General features: G+C 55.7%; 9 protein-coding genes across 9 annotated transcripts; 5 read left to right on the top strand and 4 right to left on the bottom strand.

Moving 5' to 3' along the window:
- Window positions 1-616: 616 nt before the first annotated feature.
- PHYSODRAFT_265339 (hypothetical protein) lies at window positions 617-871 on the top strand (the record flags this gene model as incomplete). Its single annotated transcript, XM_009524413.1, has 1 exon — window positions 617-871. The coding sequence occupies one exon, from the start codon at window positions 617-619 to the stop codon at window positions 869-871; it is 255 nt and encodes an 84-aa protein (XP_009522708.1).
- A 168-nt stretch (window positions 872-1,039) lies between these two features.
- On the bottom strand, window positions 1,040-2,152 carry PHYSODRAFT_495217 (hypothetical protein; the record flags this gene model as incomplete). The annotated part of the gene is made up of 2 exons (XM_009524412.1): window positions 1,040-1,204; window positions 1,280-2,152. 2 exons carry the CDS (start codon window positions 2,150-2,152, stop codon window positions 1,040-1,042), a joined length of 1,038 nt encoding a protein of 345 aa, XP_009522707.1.
- A 986-nt stretch (window positions 2,153-3,138) lies between these two features.
- On the top strand, window positions 3,139-5,266 carry PHYSODRAFT_285356 (hypothetical protein). Its single transcript, XM_009524411.1, has 5 exons — window positions 3,139-3,453; window positions 3,539-3,738; window positions 3,810-4,232; window positions 4,348-5,081; window positions 5,148-5,266. The coding sequence occupies exon 4, from the start codon at window positions 4,714-4,716 to the stop codon at window positions 4,963-4,965; it is 252 nt and encodes an 83-aa protein (XP_009522706.1). The 5' UTR covers window positions 3,139-3,453; window positions 3,539-3,738; window positions 3,810-4,232; window positions 4,348-4,713; the 3' UTR covers window positions 4,966-5,081; window positions 5,148-5,266.
- A 1,248-nt stretch (window positions 5,267-6,514) lies between these two features.
- On the top strand, window positions 6,515-7,185 carry PHYSODRAFT_285355 (hypothetical protein). Its single transcript, XM_009524410.1, has one exon. The coding sequence runs from the start codon at window positions 6,842-6,844 to the stop codon at window positions 7,103-7,105; it is 264 nt and encodes an 87-aa protein (XP_009522705.1). The 5' UTR covers window positions 6,515-6,841; the 3' UTR covers window positions 7,106-7,185.
- Window positions 7,186-8,404: 1,219 nt separating this feature from the next.
- On the bottom strand, window positions 8,405-9,425 carry PHYSODRAFT_264541 (hypothetical protein; the record flags this gene model as incomplete). Its single annotated transcript, XM_009524409.1, has 3 exons — window positions 8,405-8,897; window positions 8,939-9,130; window positions 9,304-9,425. The coding sequence occupies 3 exons, from the start codon at window positions 9,423-9,425 to the stop codon at window positions 8,405-8,407; spliced, it is 807 nt and encodes a 268-aa protein (XP_009522704.1).
- A 3,322-nt stretch (window positions 9,426-12,747) lies between these two features.
- On the top strand, window positions 12,748-13,836 carry PHYSODRAFT_493745 (hypothetical protein; the record flags this gene model as incomplete). Its single annotated transcript, XM_009524408.1, has 2 exons — window positions 12,748-13,611; window positions 13,687-13,836. The coding sequence occupies 2 exons, from the start codon at window positions 12,748-12,750 to the stop codon at window positions 13,834-13,836; spliced, it is 1,014 nt and encodes a 337-aa protein (XP_009522703.1).
- A 914-nt stretch (window positions 13,837-14,750) lies between these two features.
- On the top strand, window positions 14,751-15,431 carry PHYSODRAFT_488838 (hypothetical protein; the record flags this gene model as incomplete). Its single annotated transcript, XM_009524407.1, has 1 exon — window positions 14,751-15,431. The coding sequence occupies one exon, from the start codon at window positions 14,751-14,753 to the stop codon at window positions 15,429-15,431; it is 681 nt and encodes a 226-aa protein (XP_009522702.1).
- A 1,249-nt stretch (window positions 15,432-16,680) lies between these two features.
- PHYSODRAFT_496541 (hypothetical protein) lies at window positions 16,681-17,097 on the bottom strand (the record flags this gene model as incomplete). The annotated part of the gene is made up of 1 exon (XM_009524406.1): window positions 16,681-17,097. The coding sequence occupies one exon, from the start codon at window positions 17,095-17,097 to the stop codon at window positions 16,681-16,683; it is 417 nt and encodes a 138-aa protein (XP_009522701.1).
- Window positions 17,098-19,372: 2,275 nt separating this feature from the next.
- On the bottom strand, window positions 19,373-22,351 carry PHYSODRAFT_491635 (hypothetical protein; the record flags this gene model as incomplete). Its single annotated transcript, XM_009524405.1, has 2 exons — window positions 19,373-20,082; window positions 21,841-22,351. 2 exons carry the CDS (start codon window positions 22,349-22,351, stop codon window positions 19,373-19,375), a joined length of 1,221 nt encoding a protein of 406 aa, XP_009522700.1.
- Window positions 22,352-23,003: the final 652 nt, after the last annotated feature.

The following is a 23,003-nucleotide window of genomic DNA, read 5'->3' as shown; positions in this document are numbered from 1 at the left end:
TGGCGGGTGGTCATCTCCTTCTTACTCCCCGGCGGTGAATTGGCGAATGGCTAGTCGAACGGCGCTGCACGTCGTGCGTGGAGTCCACCTCTGGCGGGCGGGAAAAGGCAAGGAAGCGCAGCCTGTAACGGTGGCTGGCAAAAATCCGAATGAACAACACAGTCATAAGACTGGAGACTGGATTGTGTTCACGTGAGCGCGGCCAACGAGCTGCTTTTGTACGCCGAAGCGGACCGAACACCTCGCGCGCTCGACAGCGGCACTGTTGCCAGCGCAGCTTAGTGGTCTTCGACCCGGGAGGAGAGCAAACCGACGCCCTGAGCGGATTGCCTTGCGGATAGCTGCTGCTGCGAGGCTTTCGTCACCGTCTGCGGCGTGTCCATGCCTTCACTGTCGCGAACGAACGGGACCAACACCACATATCGTATCGAGGTTCCAGTCGTGGCCAGATCTGCCAGCGGTTATCCGCCGCAACTCGCGATACCGGTAACTGCTGGGTGATAAAGCCACAGGCCCGAAAACTGCGCCAAAGGCTTGCTAGGACAGCGAGCTGCTTATAGCTTGGGCTGTCTTTAGTCGCTGCGAAGATGGAGCGAACCAACATCACTCCTAGAACATGCCTTGTTGCCTTTGCTTTATGACTTTTCTCTATTTTTTAATTTTAAAAAATACACTGGAGTTATTGGCTTGTCCACATAGAGTCGCGCATGACTACCGTCTGCTGCGTTCGTTCGTCTTCCTCAGAGTGACGCATTCATCTGCATCGCGAATCGCGGCTGAAGATCGCGAATCGCGATCTTCAGCCGCTGCCTTTGAGGTGGCAGGACGCCATTTAGCGGCGGTATACCCATTGAGACCTACCGTGCTTTAATCAACCACTACTTGGAACCTCTCTCCATTGTAGTTAGAGCATTTATCGCTCATGTATGAGGACTCGACAGGAGCGGATGCCCTGGCATGCAGCGTTTCGTCAAGGGAAAATCCATCCTCGAGGACGCATAGACCCGCGCCATGTTGAAGCCAAAGATCGCGATGATGGCTATTGGCAATCAACGCTCAGTCGTCCAAGGATGTAGTCCAGCGCCAGCCGATTCGGTCGGTTCGGCGAGGACTCCGGCGAGGGCTCGTCGCTCACCACTGCGACGCCACCCTCTTCTCGTGCTCGCTTGCTCCTTGGCCTATCGTGGTCGTGGTCTGGTGTCACCTCTGGCGAGACCTCGCTCCAGGCAGGGTTGTCGTTGTCATCATCGGTATCAGCATCAGCGACTTCCTCCACCACGGCAAGCTGGCGGCCGTCGCTCTCGTCGCCGATCATGTGGTCCTTGGCGATCAGCGCGAGGCCCATGACGCGCGCCACTAGCGCCGGAATCTTGAGCGCCCTCATCAGCGCGCCTACGAAGTCCACCTCGGGCGCGTACCACTCGATCTTGCCGCGCTCGTTGAAGTGGAAGTGGTTCACGCACGGGTACGTGACCTCGAGGCCGATGAGCGACTGCGTCAGAGCCTCGTCCCCCACCAGGTGCGGGAACACCTCCTCAATGGTGCGGCGCGAGAAGCGCACGCGCAGGTCGGCCGTGATGGACACCACGAGCGGCCCCTCCTCGTGCTGGTTGCCCTCGCTCGCAATGCGGGGCTCGGCCAGCTGCACTATGCTGAGCGACGTCATGGTCCACTCGATGGCGGCGTGATACAGCGAGTAGCGCTCCCACTGGTCCAGCAGCAGCTCCACGCCCAGGAACTCGCCGAAGCGCACGTTGTCGTTCATGACGGCGTTGAGGAAGCCTCTCTGCGCGTTGGTGGACTGCGCCACGAGCGACGCGGACGCGTCCTGCTCGTCCACGGCGAGTCGCACGGGCGCGCCGCGGCTGAACAGCGAGCAGTACTCGCTCACGACTTGCGCTGCAGCGCCCAGCGGCGTGCGGCGCTGCGAGAGCGCCAGCTCCTGCTGCACCTGGCGAGAGACCGTGAGGGCCGCGATCTCTTCGCGCAGCTCGGCCACGCGGCGCTCGAGATCGGCGCCATAGAGTTTGCGTCGTCGTCGGTAGTACTTGCCCCGCTCGCTGTTGTTCATGAGCTTGAGGTTGGGCGGAGGCAAGGCGTCGTACGGCGCCGGCCCGCGCATCTGCTTCGGGTTGGGTCGGCGGACGCTCATTGTCGTTCGCAAGGTAGATTCATGCTCTTTCGTTCTCGTTCTTCAAACCCCCAAAAATATGGAAGACGATACAGTAGTGTATTTGGTTAACGTCGTCGCCGAAGATAAGTGTAAAGTTCGAGCAACATTAGAGCAACATTCTAGTAACATATGACTATTGTGAAAGAGCGTTTGATAAAACTGCTCGCAGCACCACGCCGACAATGGAGCGTGGGGCAGATGTCGAAGCCATCGTGGACTTGACGGAGAGCGAGTTGGGGCCTTTTTCTAGAAAACAAGATTCTTCAGCCTGTGCGAAATTCAACACCTTCTTGAAAAAACACGTAGACACCAACCTGACTATGGAGACGCTGAGGGCAGCACAGGTCACTAAGGAAATGCTTGGTAAGCTCCTTACCTTTCTGTTCAATGATCCTGACATCCACTGGCAAACATCGATGAACTATCTGAGCTCTATCAAGAGACAACTGGAGGAGAAAACGGGAACGGACCTGTTCCGCAGTGACCCCGAGTGGTATCGGCGTTGCCGACGCCATTTGCAAAAGCAGTATCTCATGCTTGCCAGCTCGGAAGGCAAAAAGCTGAAGAACCACGTTCCATCCATGACAATTGATGATCTTCGCTCAATATCAACCATACTATTTCTCAAAGACGATAAGAAGGCGCTACTCGACCGCACTCTTCTTAACAACCAGTGGCTTGCAGTTGGTCGTAGCTCCGACGTAGGAATGCTACACTTTACGGACTTGCACTGGCATGGCAGTTTTCTTCTCATTGATCTGACACGGTACGTGCATATACTTTGGCTTTAGCATTGTAATAAGTAATTGACCTGTGTGCTGCTTCAATAGCATCAAGGTGCAGCAGCAACAGACTATCTCAATTTTTTGCTCTCCGATTTGCTGGAGCATCGATCCCTTTCACGTGTTGGCTTCTCAGCTGGTTGCTGACCCATACAATGCCTCGCCGCGTGTGTTCTCGCAAGTGACTGAAGCTACAACAGACGAGCGTGTGGCTATATACATTAATCGAGTGTTAAAATCGGTGTATCAGTACGACACAAAGCGAGAGCTGACGCAAAGCCTACAGTCACACTCAGCGCGCCGAGGTGGCGCAGCGCATGCAAGCTCCAACGCTAGCGTCAACCTGGCTGATTTGGCCCACCGGGGGCTCTGGTCCATGGATGGATTTGCTACCTTACTCGAATACATATCGCCAACGACGGCTAGCGGCCAGAACGTTGCAAAGGTGCTCGGAGGGTGGGCGGACACAAAGCAGGCTGGTCACCCGCCTACGCTTGCCTGTTTCGAAAAGAATCACAGACATTCACAAGGGTCAGTACATTTGCTCAAGCACTACGGTTGCTTCACTTCTCCAAGATTGCACCGAAAGGTTTCGCGGACTGTCTTACCGCGACTCTGCTGATGTACTACCGCGACACGCTTGCTGTCGCACCGCAACACATCGTCCACCAAGAACTGGAGCGGGTACATTCCTCTCTGCACTCGCAGCTTGAATGTCAGGATGAGCTGCTTGACTGGGGAAGCAAGATTCGCAAACGCTTTGTCACCGACAACATCCTTTCACTTCCGATACAACATGTTAGAGACAGCCTTACAATCCAGGAGCAAGCAGAGCAGTTTGTTGGATTCCATACCTTTGCCGAAACGCTGGAAAGGCTACTCATAGGATACCAGCAGCTGGTGACCTCCAATGAGGAGCTCAGATGCATGCTACATCTTGTGCTTCGACGGCTTGATCGTCAACCAGAAGGCAACGCTTCCTCCACCAATGCGACGGAAGGTAGTCCAGATGCTGAAGTTTCTGGCGGGCTCTCTTGCGATCCCCTCAGCTTGGTAAGGCGTGACCCACTAGCTTGACGAAGCTGAAGGGTAAGCATCTCTCCGATGTTCTCGTCCAGTTCTACACAGAAGGCCGGGTTATATTCCAAAGGAACGAGGAAATCGCGGGCAGAAGGATTGCCTTCGAGCTGTTAAAATCGTTGCCTACGTTGCCGACTTAGCCAGCATCCCACCAGTTCCTCCATTATCGCGAGAGGTGGACAGGGTTCAATGGGTATCTGCAATGAAAAACATAGCAAGTCAGTGCGAAACAGTGTTAGTCAATGGCTTTACCAAAGCTGCTGATGCAAAAGAAGGAACACAGCGCAAGCGCCGTCGCTCTGGAAAACTTACCGGTATAGTCAAAGCCTGGGGTGAGCTAACTGATCAGCAGTGGGCGGCTTTTCGCTCACTACCGCGTATCCGATTCTTAGCAGCATGAGAGAGATAGTTGGAGGCCTCTTGGTCAAGTTGGGATTACACAATGCATATGTAACTTGAATACACGTCATGCCACCTTCGATGCACCACTAGCTCCCGAGAGCACCACCAGCTTCAACGACATGAGCATCGCCAGATCGGAGTGCACCACGAGCTCCAAAAACAACGCTGCATCCGCGAGCACCACAGACTAATTCCGAGAGCGGCACGAGCTCGGAGTACCCCACGAGGTCTGACAGCAGCACGATCTCCAGGAGCAGTACGAGCTCCAAGTGCGCCATGAGCTGGGAGGGCAGCACGAGCTCCGAGTGCGCCATGAGCTCCGAGTGTGCCATGAGCTTCGAGGGTAGTACGAGCTGCAAGGGCAGCACGAGCTCTGAGTGTACCACTAGCTCCGAGTGCGACATGAGCTACACGAGCATCACTGAGGCCACGAGCACCACCGAGATCACACCCACGACCATCTACATGAGCCCCTCCAGCTCTGTGTACACCACGAGCGAGCTTCGAAATCACCACGAGCACCACTGAGTAACGTCCGCGAGCGCCACCGAGTCCAAGAGCGTCACTAACTGCACGAGCACCACCACGTCCGCGAGCCCCGCAAAAACTCCAGCTCCGAACGCATCACCACACCACCAGCGAGTCTGCGAGCACCAACAAGAACATGAGCGCCACGAGTCCACGAGCACGCCAACTATAAAGCCACCCACCATCTCCTCAAGCGCCACCGAGTCTGCGAACACCACCAGCCCCGAGAGACAGCACCGAGTCTGCGAACACCACCGAGCCCGCCAGTGCCCCACTGTGTGAGCCCCCTCCTCTTCCTTGCTTTCCTATTTTCTTTTTCAGCCAATCCCAGCTTCGGGACGAAGTTACTGGGGGTACGAATATACAACTATAGTTTATCCAAGTGTACACGAGCCGCCAAATGTAACCACTATCTTCGGCCGCGTTTTGATGCTGTGCAGGGGCCGAAGTTGAGGCGAAGATAGGCGATACAGTACTTTGAATCAACGCATTTTGGTTGCATCTTGGTTTTAGTAAACCAGTGGCTATTATGGTGCCTTTCCAAAACTTTGGCCAATCTGACCTCAAAAAGGTGGTCTTAAGAAGGAGAGGGTAGGGCTAGACCTAGGATTTGCTGTTGGCCTTGCATCGGATTACGGAAGTCCTACGTAGGAGTTCCGTCTTCATCTAATGGGTACCTTTTTGGAAATAAGGACCTAATGGCCATGTTAAGCTGGCCATTTGGACCTTTGTAGGACTAACGAGTCCTTCGTAGGACTAGATCAGGCCAGTGCGCCTGAAGCATCTGTGGCAAATGCATAGTTTGGCCACACTCGTACAGGCGGAGACTCAGGCAGCACCGCACATGTGCTACAGGTATAACGGTACTGAACGCGCTGACTTGTCAGCCTACCTTTGCAAGTCATTCGCTCAGTTTACATTCAGTTTTTTGTTTATACCAGGTTTTACTGTCCTCGGTACTAACTTTTACGAGACCTTACGTAGGAGCAAAAGTGCTACGTAGGACCTCAAATCGGAGGGCGTTTTGGCAGAAAGGCACAATACATTGTATTTTGTCCGTCAAAACGTAAGACAGTTTGTCGGACAACAATTTGCACCATGCGATTGGCCAAAACTTTCTGCACGAAAGAGGGTAGTGTCATTGCGTGCGTTCCTCCGTTGAGCACGTAGGACCCGGGGACAACCGCTTTGCCGTTTTTGAATTGCTCGTGCCACCTACAGTCGAGCCGACGAAATAAGGCGCTCACAAGCACGAACATGTAGTCGGTAGTGCGGCCCTACTGCCGACTACAATGTACACGCTTGTTTGAGAATGGTTAAGAAATAAATGCACCCGAACCATTAGCCCAGCTTGACAAACAAAACGTTCAGGGCTTTATAGTGAATTCTAGTTAATGCATAACCAAATAGAGCCCCTATCCCTCGGGTAGTGCGGCCCACGAACCCTGTCGTGTCCTCTGAGGACGCCTCCGAGCGAAACAGTGCACGACGAGCGCGCACACATGCTTCGCATTCCACAAAACGACGGGTCGCAAGCAAGTGTCTGCCAAGGGTCGCCTAAAAGGGTCTCAGGGCCCTTGGCCTTCCTGGGGGGGGGGATCCTCCCACGGGAGCCCAGGAAGGAGCGTGGCGGCTGTAGCGACGGCTTCTGCGTGACCATGGCCGACGAAGGGAGTCGGCACTGGAGAAGCTCGCGCGCGACGACGGCGATTGCGCTCCAAGAAGGCGGCGACTCTATGGGTCGCTGTCACGGTGGTGGGAGGCCCAGCCTTCGACCACTCTTTCCAGCTCGCGGCAGGCGATCGCGGTTCAAGCACTGAAGCCACGCCTCCACGGAGGCATTGGGCGGTGTCCTTCGGGACGCTGCCGTCATGTGATGTTAGTTCGAGCCCAGGCTCACGCATCCTACAGCACGCGCCGGACGAACGCGATCAACCCTCAAGTCAAGTCTCCATTGGGACAGCATCCGATGGCCGCACAAAAGGAGGTGCAGGGCCCCTGCCCTGTATCTGCCGACCTCGTGGGTGGCGAGTACGAACCACTGGCCTCGCTTGAGGTCGCGCTTTGCACTAATTTTCAGACTCTCCCACCAGACTCTGGTCCAGAGAGCCCCCTCCCTAGTGACGTTTTGCACAGGTGAAGTCCCCGGTCTTTAGTAGTCGTTAGCGATCGTATTAGCTAAGTGACAGTAATGATCCTCAATTCAAAAACGAAACAAACAAACACATGCTCCGCACCGAGGCGTTGTCGGAGGACGCGAGGGAGTAGACGTTCAATACATTATGGGATCTTACCAAAGTCATGAAATGAACTGTTTTGCAGTAGCAACAAGGCAGCGTCAGCCAGTCTTGGTCTTTGTATTTGTATCGGTTCAGTCGACCACTCCCGTTGCTAACGAGGAAGTTCCTCGTAAAGCCTGATCTGCAGTGCATCATCGTCCCTCCAACAAATGAGGGGGGGGGGGGGTTGTTGGTGTCGCAGCGCTCCTCCGCACAGTTCTATCGAACCGCCAATCATTACTACCACTACTATGCTGCGCCCGATATTAGTCAGGATACGAAGTGCAACGAAATACATCAAAAAGAGTAGCGAAGAGGAACGTGGGCCTTCCTAGCAGAGCATGCGAGCACTCTGCGCCTGGCAGTGCCAACAGAATTGGCAGGTCGTATTGCGAGAACCGGATAAAATGCCCATCTGTAGCAACCCCTTATTAGATCTCAATGACAAAGTTAATCAGAGTACAAATCAGGGATGAAATTGATCGCGATCTAGATGCATCGCTTGGCTGCGCGATTGCCCTGTAAAAGGTGGGCAATCTGCTCCAAACGCGGCTATATCGACTTAGCTTCCATCAAACGATCGCCTAATTTGCACATCCACTCACATAGGACGCGATCGATTTGTAAATCGATCAAGCTAAATCAGGATGCTAATCAACCGATTTACGAGCAAAATAGGCAAATGAAGCGGTTTTCACAATACTATTCGCAAATCAAATCACTAAATTTGATTTGTCGTCAAACTTACGAATGCTCGACACAAGTGATTGTCGAATGCCTGCCCAACCGGGCGTGGGGAAAATAGTTTTGTCGGGTAGCACGGATGGAAGTGCTGGTCAGAAACATCGAGGCGATGGGAGGATCGCTCCAGTATTTGCTCTAAGTTACCGCTCGTTGGCGATGACTGCCTCTCGTTGTCTATAGTCTGTACCTTACGGATGACGCAGGTTGTGGCACTAAAGTTCAATAGCATCTCAACTTACATGTATGCATGGAAACACCCGAGGGCATGACTGACTTCGTTGTCTGGAAGCAGTATTATCACCAAGAAGATGAAGCAAAGTGGTTGATTCATACAAACTACGTGCTTGTTAAATGTGAACAAGGAGCGCGGCGGCGTAGCCCTTACTCGTCCAAGATGTAGGCAAGTCGTAGCTTGCTCAGTTGACAAGGTGGCGACTCGAGGAACGGCTCACGATGGCCACGTCGTACTTTGTGCTTGACCCAATGTGTTGGCATTCTGCATCGAGCGCGTCTTCAAGTGGAATATCGCTGACACTATTGGTAGCAAAAGCGATTGGTGCTGCCACAGGCTCCGCCGCAGGGAGCTGGCGGCCGTCGCTCTCGTCGCCGATCATGTGCCCTTTCGTGATCAGCGCATTCCCCATGACACGAGCCACGAGCATCGGGTTCTTCAATACATTCATCAGTGCGCCGACAAAGTCCGCCTCTGGTGCGTACCACTCGATCTTGCCGTCCTTGCCGAAGTGGAAGTGGTTGATGCTAGGGTATGTCACCTCCAGTCCGATGAGCGATTGTATGAGCTCTTCATCTCCGATCAAGTGCGGAAACACCTCCTCGATTGTGCGACGCGAGTAGCACACGCGCAGGTCGGCCGTAATAGACACTACCAGCGGGCCTTCCTCGTACTGGCTGTTGGAAGCTTCCGCTAGCTGAACAATGTTGAGCGACACTCGATGGCGGCGTGATACAGCGAGTAGCGCTCCCACTGGTCCAGCAGCAGCTCCACGCCCAGGAACTCGCCGAAGCGCACGTTGTCATTCATGACGGCGTTCAGGAAGCCTCTCTGCGCACTGGTGGATTGCGCCACAAGCGAGGCGGACGCGTCCTTCTCGTCCACAGCCAACCGAACCGGTGCACCGTGACTGAACAGCAAACAGTAATGTGAGCAGCAGCACCGAGCGGTGTACGACGTTGCGATACTGCCAGTTCTTGCTGCACCTGACGAGAAACTGTCAGCGCTGCAATCTCTTCGCGCAGATCAGCCACGCGGCGTTCGAGCTCGGCCCCATAGAGTTTACGTCGTCGTCTGTAGTACTTGCCTCGCTCGCTGTTGTTCATTAGTTTGAGGTTCGGCTGCGGCGACCCATCGTACGGCGCGGGTCTGGACTTCCTCTGCTTCAATTTGGCGCAAGGCCAACGAGGTCGAACGTCGCTCATGCTGGGTGGGAGAGCTTCTTGTCGCCGGTCGGTGAGATGTCGAATGGCCCTCGCTGAAGACGTTGAAGACTTTGGCTATTAGCGGACAGGCGGAGCTTGCTGCTTTGAAAGCCTTGCCAAGAAAGGCAACGCTTGGTAACGTTGGTTTTGGGGAAGGGATGTAACGGACATTGCATATCAACATTGGCAACATTATGGGCACTTGGAAGAAGGTGTGGTGCTGCAACGAAACCCGTTCGATCTGTTCACCAGGATCTCCAAGCTACGTTCATATCCAAAGTCCTATGAAGACAACCGTTTGCCAAACATATCGTGTTCATACAAGCGGATCCACACGTACGGACTCCACATATTTTGCCAATGCAGCAACAATTCAACAATTCGTCGAGCTCTACCTGAGCGGGGGGGGGGGCAGCGGACGGCAGTGTCCGGCGCCCTAACCGGCTCTGCAGTACTTTCGAGCTTGGTACACCCAGTTGACTACACGACGGACAACAGCGAAAAATAGGTGCGCTGAACACAGCGCGCCGCCGCAACCAGCAAGAATCGTAGACAGCCTCGACTCGACCGTCCTGTCGCGGCAGCAGCATTATCATGATTTCTATATGGAAAAAATGAATGAACGGTAGTTAGCGTAACAAAAGAGGTTGCGCAGTAATCGTCTGCTTGTCTTGATCTTGCGTTGCAGCCTGGAAGCCCAGGCTGGAGTGCCTTTCATCTTTTGGGGATCGAAGGTAAGTTACCGTGTTAGCTGCAGTCGAGGCCGTCGAGGCCCTTCGACTCGAGGGTGTTGAAGACGCATATCTACGTGATTTCCACGCCTCCTCCTGAAGAGCTTCTTTCTCGCCGACTCGCTTGCTACACGGATACTACCACCGCGACTTGTTGTGTTGACAGCATGATGCTCTTTTGCAAGTGTCTAAGCGGCTTTAAGATACTACCAAGGCCAGACTCCCAAGAGTTCGCGCAGTCTGTCGCACACAGTGCTTCAAAAAAGGAATTCTGGCAACGGTTGTTAGGGAAAAATCGCCGTCTTTCACGGCCGAAAGACCTTGGTTGCGCGCCTAGTGCCTTCATGAATGGGCTCGTCTTCACAGTGCTGCATCTTAGCAAGCCGGGAGAAAACTGCAAAAGGCGCATAGTTAGGCCTAGTTCTAGCCATGCCATGCCATAGGGCTAGGTACCGATTTTGCATGACACTCCGTTTCCGAATGAAATGGCCTGCGCCATGGCAAGATGAACTGGCACTTTAGCACCCCGTCGGCCAAAAGCGGGTTACATGGGTTTCTAATAGGTGTATGAACTAGTATATACCAGCAGAGCGAAGTCTGATGCCCGTCGCGAGCAATTTCCCCATTATGGCACATGGCACGACCAATTGCCATGGCACTTTCATGGCACCAGTGACCTAAACCCGAGGAGCTCTCGGCCAATGAAAAATGACATGGCATGGCATGGCACGGATGGGACGCGGTTTAGAACGAGGCCTTAAGTACTGGACGAGTTTTTCTGCAAAAAGCGCATACCGAGTTTCTGATTCCACGTAGGAATCAGACGATCAGCAACTTACACGGGAGCGCGCACACCGTCAATGGTTACAGTTCCTTCGCTTCCTACCTCAGGGAAGGCCCGAAGACTGGCACATCATTCGGCCGCAGGACTCCTACATGCCTGACAAACTTGCGCACGCTATGGGCTATCGGACACACGAGTATGGTACGCAGCAACTATACCTCAAATTCCACCTCGAGCTGCGAATTCCGCATCAATGTGGCGTGGTGGGTAGTAAAAGACTTGAGCAGCTGAGCGCGAATTCGCAAATGAGCGCTCCTGCCTACTCCTACTTGTCCTACAACATCCGTAGAGCCTTTGTCCGTTTCCCAACGACCGTCCTCGCGTGGCATGCCAGCCTCACCACTTCTGAAAACTTCTCTTCCGCATGAATCCCCGGAAAACATACCATTTCAGTCGGGGGGCGTGCTGCTGAGTAGCAGCACCTCAAATCGATGTATTAAACAGTGGATAGTCTGCGGCCGTGCAGACTTTGCCCATTGATAGTGTCCACTGTTTGCATCGGGTTCACCATTGAACTCGCCATACTTGCCGTTACGCATACACCTCGGTGTCAGCTAGCATGCTCACACCGCCCTTGAGCCGTATCATGGAAGGCAAGCATCTCAGTCACGATGTAGCAATGCATGCCGCCGGGTGTGATTTATGCTTGCACCAGGGTTCATATCAGGAAGAGTAGCGGTAGCACACAGGCAGAGCGAGCAGCGTCAGCGATCCATCGATCGACATCTAGCAGGACGCTAGCTCTCAAGTTGAGAGTCTCAACCCGCCCACCACATCCCACGGGGCTAGTCTCTCACTGCCCTGGCTTGCAGTGCAGTTCAAGCCTTGGCTTCTACTCAAAATGAACTTTTCGTTTGCCCCCTAGGATGCCGCATTGAAGGAAACCATTGTCTTCCAAACTACCAAGTTGTGCTGGGTTGTCAAACCAACTCTGTGCTGCAGCACAACTGAAGGGGAAAACGCTGTCGATTGGCTGGGCTTGTTCCAGAAAGTTGATAGTTGTAGATTGCTCCTGCACGGTGCAGGCTGCACCTAGCCGATATGTATGCTACCCTCTCTCTCTCTCATTGGCAATTCGCCCGATGCGGTGGTCTTGAAAATTAGTTGCACTTCCCCGCCATGAAGGCCTCGAGATGGTCCAGGTGCGCGACACATAAATAGCGTGCGTAAGTGCTCGTTGCCAAGCTGGTACATCGTGCTAATCGTTGTGTAAGTTGCTTGATCGTCTGATTCCTACAGGGAGTCAGAAACTCGGTATGCGCTTTTTGCCGAAAACTCGTCCAGTATGTGCCTTTTGCAGTTTTCTCCTTCAAAGGGGGCCGATCCTCACCGGCGGCATCCATGCTACGAGCGAGCGGTCGTGGCATACAGTTAGGTTGGTTGGTGAGGGCAAGCCGCTTTGGTATTAATGCCCAGCAAGACTTGCTCGAGCCCAAGCAAGATGCTGGCAGTGCTGGTGTGCATGTGTATGCACTTGTGACTTGAGACGGTTGGTCCGCCCTTGCCGAGTGCGGTTCGTCATCTTCAACTTCAGTCTTGTCCAGCACGACTTTTTCGAAGCAGCAAGATGCCTGTCCTCATACACTCCACCCGACGTAACTGTACAGCGGGCCGGTCGCAACCTCTTGATTTCTCTCTTACACAAGCTCCCGCCACACAGACAACACGTCCGCCGACGACCGCCACCCTCTTCTCAACACGCAGTCGCCATTTCACCACCAAGCACGCAGGCACTACATCAGCCCCAATGGACATTCGCCGATCCCAGCAACACCGCCCCGCGTCATACGACGCCTCGCCGCCGCCCAACCTCAAGCTCATGAACAACAGCGAGCGGGGCAAGTACTACCGACGACGACGCAAACTCTATGGCGCCGATCTCGAGCGCCGCGTGGCCGAGCTGCGCGAAGAGATCGCGGCCCTCACGGTCTCTCGCCAGGTGCAGCAGGAGCTGGCGCTCTCGCAGCGCCGCACGCCGCTGGGCGCTGCAGCGCACGTCGTGAGCGAGTACTGCTCGCTGTTCAGCCGCGGCGCGCCCGTGCGACTCGCCGTGGACGAGCAGGACGCGTCCGCGTCGCTCGTGGCGCAGTCCACCAACGCGCAGAGAGGCTTCCTCAACGCCGTCATGAACGACAACGTGCGCTTCGGCGAGTTCCTGGGCGTGGAGCTGCTGCTGGACCAGTGGGAGCGCTACTCGCTGTATCACGCCGCCATCGAGTGGACCATGACGTCGCTCAGCATAGTGCAGCTGGCCGAGCCCCGCATTGCGAGCGAGGGCAACCAGCACGAGGAGGGGCCGCTCGTGGTGTCCATCACGGCCGACCTGCGCGTGCGCTTCTCGCGCCGCACCATTGAGGAGGTGTTCCCGCACCTGGTGGGGGACGAGGCTCTGACGCAGTCGCTCATCGGCCTCGAGGTCACGTACCCGTGCGTGAACCACTTCCACTTCAACGAGCGCGGCAAGATCGAGTGGTACGCGCCCGAGGTGGACTTCGTAGGCGCGCTGATGAGGGCGCTCAAGATTCCGGCGCTAGTGGCGCGCGTCATGGGCCTCGCGCTGATCGCCAAGGACCACATGATCGGCGACGAGAGCGACGGCCGCCAGCTTGCCGTGGTGGAGGAAGTCGCTGATGCTGATACCGATGATGACAACGACAACCCTGCCTGGAGCGAGGTCTCGCCAGAGGTGACACCAGACCACGACCACGATAGGCCAAGGAGCAAGCGAGCACGAGAAGAGGGTGGCGTCGCAGTGGTGAGCGACGACGAGCCCTCGCCGGAGTCCTCGCCGAACCGACCGAATCGGCTGGCGCTGGACTACATCTTGGATGCCTAACCAAAGTAGTGCTGCATGTCGAAAAAAGATCTGCTATTTTCTAGAAAATCCAAATATTTTGGATTTTCATGAAAAATTAATTCTCATGATTGCGCGCGCTCTATATTTAATACCGGTTACTTTGCGGTATTTTTTCAGTTCTCATTTTATCAACTTTCAGAGCCACTTGTTTTTGAGATCGACATGGGGCGCCGCAACTCGCGATGCCTCGATGGGAGCAACCGTATTCAGAGCTGCGTGGACGCATGCCTATCCATTGCACCGGGGTCGGAGACCCAATGGAGTTACAGTGCGGAGTTCATGGAGCGGTGGTCCGCAGGCTGCGCATTCAGGCGGCAGCATGCGCGCTCGCGAGCGTCCGATGTGGGCTATCTCGAGTTCACTTGAAGCAGTGCGTGTATCAAGTACTGGCGTCGTTGCGTGCGGCTCGGCATCTGGCCCAGAACGCGGCTCCACCCAGCAGCAGCGGCGGCCAAACCTGTTCGTATCATTTTTCGCCCTAGACCCCATGTGACGGCTCATTGTGATCACCACAAGAGGGTTATCACTTCTCCCAGGTCGTACTTAGTACATATAGAAAATATACGATACAAGTTCTGTCCGCAAACGGAGGACGCATCCCCATATCATGTAACATATCAAAGATCGGAGGGGAAATTAACACTTGATTTACAGCCGGCAATTTTTACTGCCGCGGGGTTTTGGTTGATTTCTTCCACGGGGACGGCCGCTTTCGGCCTCAGCGAGGGCTTGACGAGAGACGATCTTGCTCTTGCACCGGGCCCGCCCGACTAAGGCACCATGCGTAAAGCTCCGTGGTCCAAACCTCCCAATTCATTGCTCGTTTCGCAGCCCCGCGCGCTCATCCCTCGACACTGATGTGGGTCCTGGACTTCGGCACTTGCACGATTCACATGGACGACAAGCCGCTCCGCTTCCCGCCGCCCACACTGCCCCAGCGCTCAGACCAGCAAAACGACGACGACAATGACGACGACGATGAACAGGCCTCCTCTTCGACAACGGACGCAGCGGCCGACGACGACCGGCCTAAAAAACGCACGCGCAGAGTGGTGGACTCGAGCACCACGTGCGCGCCCGAGCAGTTGCACTGCCGCTATGCCAACAAGAAGTGCCTCAACCCGCGCGCCGTCAAGCGCACGGGCGGGCTGCACACCTTCTGCGCCATGCACCGAGCCAACGCCAACCGCAACCAACGCCGCCTCGACATGCGCAAACGCATGGCCCGGCAGGCCCTGAAGGCGCAGGCAGCGGCGGCGGCCGGAGGACAGGTGGCTGATGCAGCAGCAGCAACCACGTTGAAGACGGAAACGGTCGTGACGAACACGTCCACAACGGACGGACACGCGCAGTACGAGCCGCTGCAGACGCCCACTCCTTTGCAGGCCGAAGACATCTCGACACTGGTTACGTTGTTCTTGCCCCCACTGACCCCGCGACGCCGCGCGGACGGCACGTTCGGCTTCCAGCTCGACGCGCCGATGACCCCCACGACGCCCCACGACTGGTCGTCCTCAGAAAGCACCGGCGGCAACACGCCACCTCCTCCAGTGTCGGGCGGGATGAGGTTCTGACCAAGGACGTGAGAGGATCACCAACACCACACGCAGAACGAAATTGCGTAGACGCCCATATATTTAACAAACAACAAACACGATGTGCTTGACGTGCAGTAGGCGAGAGACTGCAGAGAACGGGATAATGCAGTGCTTTTGCCCTTAAAAAATGTTAGCTTCCTGGTGAGCTGCGCTCCATTGTGCGAGCGGCGAGATGTCAGACGAGGCGTGGACACCACGATAAGGCCAACAATAGCGTGGTGCTCACACGTGTACAGCTGAGCGGAGCCTTGTGAAAGCGCTCGGCGCTACGTTGCCGATGTGAAATGGCTTTGCGCTTTGCAGTGTCCAAGTGAAGAGGATACGTGGGTGGCCTTCCCGAACGTGTTAAAAACGCATGCCTTGGGCTTGACAGCGCCACAGTGTACACAAAGCCTACTTTGGTAGTCACGGACTCACCTCCAGGCATATACCATGTCGCCTAGCGCTTGAGTCAGGCGCCGAGCTTATAGTTCGATTATCATTTCGGTGGTTCCGCTCAAGGCCGTGTCTGCATTTGCTACATGTACATTCCTGCGAGGCCAGAGCTCGCACCTGTGGCGTGTTCACCTTTCAGCTGCTGCGCTCTCCTCTGGAGGCAATTGAAGCGGAAGTGACATCTGCGCGCGCCATTTGGCCCGAGTCCCTGACATGGTAATATCAGCGACTTCAAGCTGCAGGGCATTCCTGACAAGGCAAAAGGCACGTCACCCGACCGCGCTTACAATCGTGCTGCAACAACAGCGTTTTTCGACTAGCTTAAACTTCAAGAACTAAGCTACAGCCTGCAGGTTAGTCGAGCATGCGTCCCCAGCCGCGGCAAGAGTTCTCCGCCACCATGAGCACCATTGGCAAGACGGTGACCCATTGCACCGGAGTGCCCAGTGAATAAAGCCCGCTGCTGCCGCCGCCGTCTACAGCGAAGAGTCCAGTTCGAGGTGTGCCGGCGCGATGCGCGGCGCAGCGAAGGTTCAAGGCCACGCGATGGGAGGAGGCGAGGACAAGGAGCTCGAGACTGGATTTTTCTTCTCCGGCCAACCCGAGCTCATGAAGCCCATGGATCTCTCAATGGTTGCTGGTGTCAATTCCCCGACATCATTCATAAATTATAGCACACTTCTGCATTTCGTAACTACGTGGGGAGGCTCGGCCCTCCCCTCCACTTCAGAGTTCTTCAGCACTTCAATCGTCCCCTTCCCTCTCTCTCGATCACCCTCCGTTGATCTCCTCATGCGACGGCGCCGCCGTAGATCGTGAAGGCGACGTCCGTCTCGACCGACGCAGCGACCTTCTTGGCCTTGACGACGCGGTCCACGGCCGCCACGCGCTGCTGCAGCATGCGCTTCTGCGTGCGCCGCTTGCTCTCGAGCTTGCGCTGGTTCTGGTTGGCCTTGGCGCGGTGGCGCTCGCACAGGTTGTGGCGCTCGCCGTTGCGCTTGATGGCGCGCGGGTAGCCGCACTTCTTGTTGCGGTAGCGGCACAGCATGTCGTCGACGGGGGCGCCCCTCTCGCCGGAAGCGGCCGACGGCGGAGGAGGCTGCGACGTGGCCGTCAAGGGGCCAGCAGCAATAGCAGCGGCCTGTAGCGGCGTGGTCAGCACGGGCCGGAGCTGCGGCGCGGGGGCCTGCAAGGGGTGGCACTGCATCGGCTGCAGCGCAGCGGCCGCGGCCGTGAGCAGGCTGATGGGCGGCAGGCGCGGCGGCGCTGGGACGGCCACCGGCGCGGGAGCCGCCGCGGACACCGAGAGCATGTGCAGCCCGAGGCTGGCGGCCGAGCTGCTGGGGCTGGCGGCGCTGGCCGCGAGCTGCGCGGCCAGGTGGGGCAGCGGCTGCGGCTGCGGCTCGCTCTTGACGGCGGCGGCCTCGTCGGCGTCGGGCGCGGGGTCGTCGTTCAGCAGGCGCTCCATCCTTTGGGGCCTGGGGGCTCTGTCCTCGGGGCTCAATGAGCGATTGGTTCTGGCCGAGGCGAGACGAGTTGCGGATTGGAGCCGTGCAAGTCGGTCGTCTCTGTATCAGAGCGGCCCGGCCACGCCCGCTTGCTCGAAGGAGCGGATCCCACGGCTCGCGGATCCCACTGTCGAATGGTTTGTCCGCGGCAACGCATGCACTGCGAGTAAGCATCGCTGCTGGGTCCGCTTCGGACTCCGATTTGTATCGGAAGAAGACCTGCATGGACAGTGGGTCCCTGCGATACTGGATAGGCTGTACTTTAGAAGCCGGGCGACCCGGAGCCGGTCGCCGTGAGATGGACGTGATGGCGGATCTGGGCCGATGATATCCCATGGCCGATGGCGGCGAGCGAGCGCAGCACCGCCAAAACGCGCAGGCAGCGAGGGCGGCCACCACGCACAATAAGTGCTCGCTAGCGTGGAGGGCGCTTGGCCGCCGTCCTGCTCGCTTGCACCGGCCTTCTGCGAGCTTCCAGCAGCTTCAACCCGGACCGGGACCAGATCCCGTCGCTGCACCGATTCGACTGAGCGCACGCAACCTGATTTCTTCGTCGCGTCGCGATATCAGGCTTCGGCTGCAACTCGGTCGCTGGCTGGCTGGCTGCAACTCGCTGCGACCTGGGCTCGCTCGGCCGAAAAATCCAGCGCTCGCCTCGTCCGCCAACGAACTCTTCCTGGGCGAGTCCGATGTGACCTCTCTCGATCTCGCTGCTGCCCCCTTCGCTCTTTCTGTGGTGGTCTTGAACCTTCGCTGCCCGCCCGCCCGCCCGCGCATCGCGCCGGCACATCTCGAACTGGACTCTTCGCTGTGGGCGCCCGTGGGCCTGGTCGCCGGCCTGTGGCGGGCTTTCGCCTGAGGGATTTCCAGGGCCACGGCGTTCATAGCGGCGCGGAAATCTTGCTTTGGAGATGAACCTGGCTGGGCAGCGTTCACGTTATGCGACGCATTTCGACTAACGCGCTACATCGGCTTAGTCGAAATAGCTGCAGCCATGGCGATTGTAAGCCGGCCGGCCGGCTGGCGTGCTGTGTGCCCACAACCCCGAAACAGCACCAAGGTGGCCACAGTCTGCGGCCCGCAGATGTTGCGCGCCTCAGTCGCCTCAAGAGCGTAGCGACTGGGGGGGGGGGGGGGCACACTGCAGCGAGCGAGTTACATGCAGTGTGAGACGACCGTGCAATGCAGGCCGAGGTGACGACCACCGAAATGATAATCGAAGAATAAGATGTTGAAGTGAGCTCCAGACTCTGGAGTCCGTGAGTCAGGCAGACTCACGCCTCTGGAGCCCAAAGTAAGTACATGCAGGTGCTCAACACACCGCAGCGGAGGCAGAATTCTGCATGGCACACTCAGCTTGATGTCCTGTCTCGCTGGGATATCAATGCGAGGCTAATCTCCACGCCGAGACCGACAGCTCGCTGCATTGGATCGTCAATTCAAGGTGGCGTTACGCTGACTAAGAAAAAACGGCTGCCAAGGCTGAGCGACAAACCTCGTGTCCTACATGTATTCCTTTTTCAGTGAGATGCTTCGTTTAACGTTTAACAACCTTCTCATGAGGAGCGTCGGCGCCGACAGCTCTGGCAACTCCAGCGCCTGCAGTTCTTGTGGGCACGAGCTTGTAATCGATCGCTCACCCCCCCACCTACCGGTAGTTTCGTCTGCAACTGATGTATGTGGTTTCTTCAACTTGGAGCGGGTGGCTGAGCTCTAGCGGTGCCTGACGCTGACGAAGGGATCTGCGTGTTTGCTACGCCGGCCATTTACTGGTACGAATGAGGATATCTTTCCTGGGACTTGGGAGTAGATTTAGAGTTGTAGAATCCAAGTCCGAACTCGGCGGGATCAAGCCCAAGCCTCACTATGTTGCTGTAAACGGCGAAGCCTCCGATTGTAGGGCTAGTGGGGTACACGTCGATAACAACTCGGTGTTTCTCAGCCAGGATTCCACCTGCAATTGCCTCAAACACCTCAGGGGACGAATAGCCTTGGCGACAGTGGAGCAAGTAAGACAACCACGAAAAGAGGAGAAAGTTGAGCAGCTGGAAGGAGTTGGTGCCCGGAAAGCGGTAGGTACTCAAAGTTGCCTGTTCCCCATTCCACAAGTGACCCGACGAGGCTGAATCCCGCGTACGTCCATAAGATCCATCGAAACTCTCTAAAGAGCTCCCTTTTTGATACGAATGGCGATTCAGGAAACCCAAGCTGCCGCGCATACATCGCGTACTCAGGGTAAATGGAGAAATTATCATCCGTCCACAAGTACGTCATGGCAATAATCCCGACCCACAACAACCCCGTGACGATGGCAAGAGGGAGACCTCCAAGCTGTAACTCTCCCAGAGCGATAAACATTGCTACCCAAGTAACTACGATCACTCGTATCCACCCAGACTCGCAAAAGCTAAGCCTGCAAAACGTGGTGCCCCAACCTCTGGCCGAGTACATCAGAGTCTCGATGGTGATCACGTACGCTGGAACTTGAATAGCCAACGCGGCCGTAGGAAGGATGTTTCGCTGCCAGTTAATGTACATCCCAGCGGTCTTCTGTGCAGCGTAGGCAACAGATTCGTACATCACGTTCACGGCCAGGACAAGAGCAATCTTGCGATGTAAGTTCAGCACTGTACCAGGGGGAGCACAAACCATTTGCATCATCCAGACCAAACCCAGGAGGTTGCCTTTATTTTGGTTCTTATGCAGATCAGGTTTAGGATTTGAACATGCTGATTATGAGACCGAATCCGTAGACCTGAACCAAACAACCACAGCAGTGGAACATGGCACAACGATCCATCTCCATGCTCCGTTCAACTACCTAGATATGTGTCCTACTAAGTATGTTGCAGATAAAGGTGGTCTATATGACTGGTTACTCGAATGAGCAGACATTGTGCAGTATCATTCTCCGATGTATCACTATCACTGCTAGTAATTTCTAACTGTAAGTTCGTGCATGTACCGGTATCTGCATCTATCTCTTCCGAGTTTCTACCCACAGCAAAACGCACTAGCGGTAACCTTACATGTGCTGGACATTCTTCTACGTTGGTAAGATGTACTACTAAAAAAGAAAATTGTGGGAAACAACACAAAGTCCACAAGGCACCAATAGGTGTTACCCAGTAACTGGGATACCCAGTTGCTTTGCTTGGGGCGTAGTAAAGTACCGTAGCCGAAGTGCGCAACGTTGCTGAGGAAGCTGTGCCAGTAATGTCAAGGACGCATAACACATTGTAGAACCTCGCAGCAATACAGTGTTCGAAGCAATTGTATTCGAATCGACATGAAAACTACGCAGTACGCAGACTTGACTCCGTTCCTAATGGTCTGTCTGTCTGTCTCGCCTGCAGTACCTACCGTCCTAGCGCTTCCAAGTCTTACTCTTTGAGTCAGGCAACTTGCATGGGAAAAGTGGCGAGCGCGGCACGACCGAGAGCCCGCGGCAAGTGTGGACCGAGATCTAGCCCTGGTCAGCGTATTTTGTGAGGCTGCGGTGCCGTCCAGGTCCACGGCGGTGACGGAAGCCTGGCGCCTCCAGCTCCACGACCGTCGTACGCTTGGGATTCTCGTGCTTGGACTTGGTCAGCACAATGTCGAGCACGTAGTCCTTCAGGTACACGTTCTGTCAGAGAGTCAGCGGGCCGGTGCTCATCTGATCAAGTCCGCGCGGCGGGAAAAGGATGCCATCGGTGTGCTTCGTGTCCTCAGCGCCTAAAAGCAAGACAGGGGAATTCAGACATGACGTTTTCCCAGTTAGTCACACGTTTGATCAAGAACGATGGCGAATTCGGAGCACACTTACGTTCAGTGTTCTTGAGGTGTCCAGGCAGCACGCCATACCACGATAGCAGCATGCTCTTGTCGTTGTCTTTCCGAGGGTCTCGTAGCATGTACCCCATCACAGCGCTGGCATCGCCCACAGGATCGGGTGGCATCAGCACCTCGAGATGCGCTCCGCCGCGCGTAGAGCTCTTGATCACAAGAGGCGCGGCCAGTCGTCGTCGTCGGCAATGCACAGCGAGCGTGCCCGCGTCCTCCTTCTCCTTGAAACGCAACCGCCGTCTCGTGCCCAACGGCGACTTCTCCGATGGCAAGTCTGCGGAGGTCGTGCGAGCTTTCCGTAGGCGCACCGCAGGCTGCTGCTGCTGCATCTGCATCCCCCAGCTCACAAAGCTCGCTGGGGTTGCCGGCAGGTGGGGAGGGAGCTCACTGCATGACGTGCTGGACCGTTAGGTCTGGAAGGCTCGACATCACCGAGAAGCTGGCTTCTCGGGGATGCTTGCCAGCGCCATGGCAGCCACTGCGCTGAGGCTCGACAACTTTCGTAATGTAGCCTTTTGCGTCTTCCGATGGCGAATGTGATCCAATCACGAGATCATAGAAAAAGTAGACTTGTTCTGCATAAGACCCATTTAAAAATCTACCACCCAGGATACTCCACAGTATGATCATCGCGAAATAGTACCATGCAAGCCAGCTATTTGGTTGTCGGAAACATTCCCCCGTTGTGGTGCACAGGTTCATCGACACTGTGCCCTTAACATCGGGCTTATAGGGAGACATGATACAGTCTCTCGACCATCTTTCGTTCTCCGCCTCCGACCGATTCGGGTAGTTCTCTGGGCAGAAGAAGCAAGGGGTTTTCTTCCCAGTAGCGAGAAAATAACTATCTGCCGCCGGTGGCAGGTACTCCATACACGATCGTAGAATGCTCTGGTTTGCGCCTAGCAGTTCGCACGCGTCGATGTAGAAGGTTAAACTGTTGGAGCTGTAGCCCCTGACCCTGGAAAACTCCGTCTGACTCGAAATATTGTCGACTAAACCCGAGATTGTCTTGGTTGACTGATAGGTTTCGTTGGTGAGGGACTGATGGGTATGACTTGCAGTAGTAGTCGAGCGTGCGGTTGGGCATGGCGCAGTGCATATCGGGGTGCGTTCCCTCCGCATTGACATCGATGATGATCGTTTGAGCAGGCTTACCGGTTGTGTAGATTATTGGAGGCGTGTAAAGCACCGTAATGTCCGCGATCGCTTCAGTGGCAAGTTCATCACACACGAGCAAGTAGAACAGCACACGACCGGCGACGCCGTCGCTGCCGCTGTTCAACGTGAGGCTGAAATCGAATGAGACTTCGAAGGTTCCGTTGCGCCCGAACTCATAATCTGCCAGGAATTCCAACGAAGAGAAGGACGTGCTGCTGTCCAGGTACGCGTGGTGGTGGAACTTGGACGGAGCGAAGAGAGTGGCCACTGTTAGTGGAATTTCGGGAGCTGCAACATTGTCTTTGGTCGACGCTGATAGAGTCAACTTGACGAAGGCACACCAGAGAATGAGGAACGTCTGGGCTAACCGTTTGCTGCGCTGTGAAGCGAGTGTGTCGCTACTGCTTACGTGTGTGCAGCTCTGGGAAGCAAGGTAGATCGTAGAATGGATAGCGAAAGGATAAACTTGAACCTCTTGGATGACCATTTTTTAGCTGGACGTAAAACCAAGTCTTCTTATCTTGTACGTCTTCTTATCTTATCTTATGAGTCAATCGATTCCAGTTTATGGTAAATCAGCGCTTTGCGGCCGAAACGGAGAGCTAGTCTTGCAACT

This window comes from Phytophthora sojae (assembly GCF_000149755.1).
Source record: "Phytophthora sojae unplaced genomic scaffold PHYSOscaffold_3, whole genome shotgun sequence".
In the NCBI taxonomy this organism is placed as follows: Eukaryota; Oomycota; class Peronosporomycetes; order Peronosporales; family Peronosporaceae; genus Phytophthora; species Phytophthora sojae.
The sequence above is the reverse complement of the archived record's forward strand: the minus strand, read 5'-3'. Positions and strand labels throughout refer to the sequence as shown.

Excerpts from the sequence above, each read along its gene's own strand:
- PHYSODRAFT_285356 (XM_009524411.1), top strand. The coding sequence starts at position 4,714 with ATGAGCTGGGAGGGCAGCACGAGCTCCGAGTGCGCCATGAGCTCCGAG.
- PHYSODRAFT_285355 (XM_009524410.1), top strand. The coding sequence starts at position 6,842 with ATGTTAGTTCGAGCCCAGGCTCACGCATCCTACAGCACGCGCCGGACG.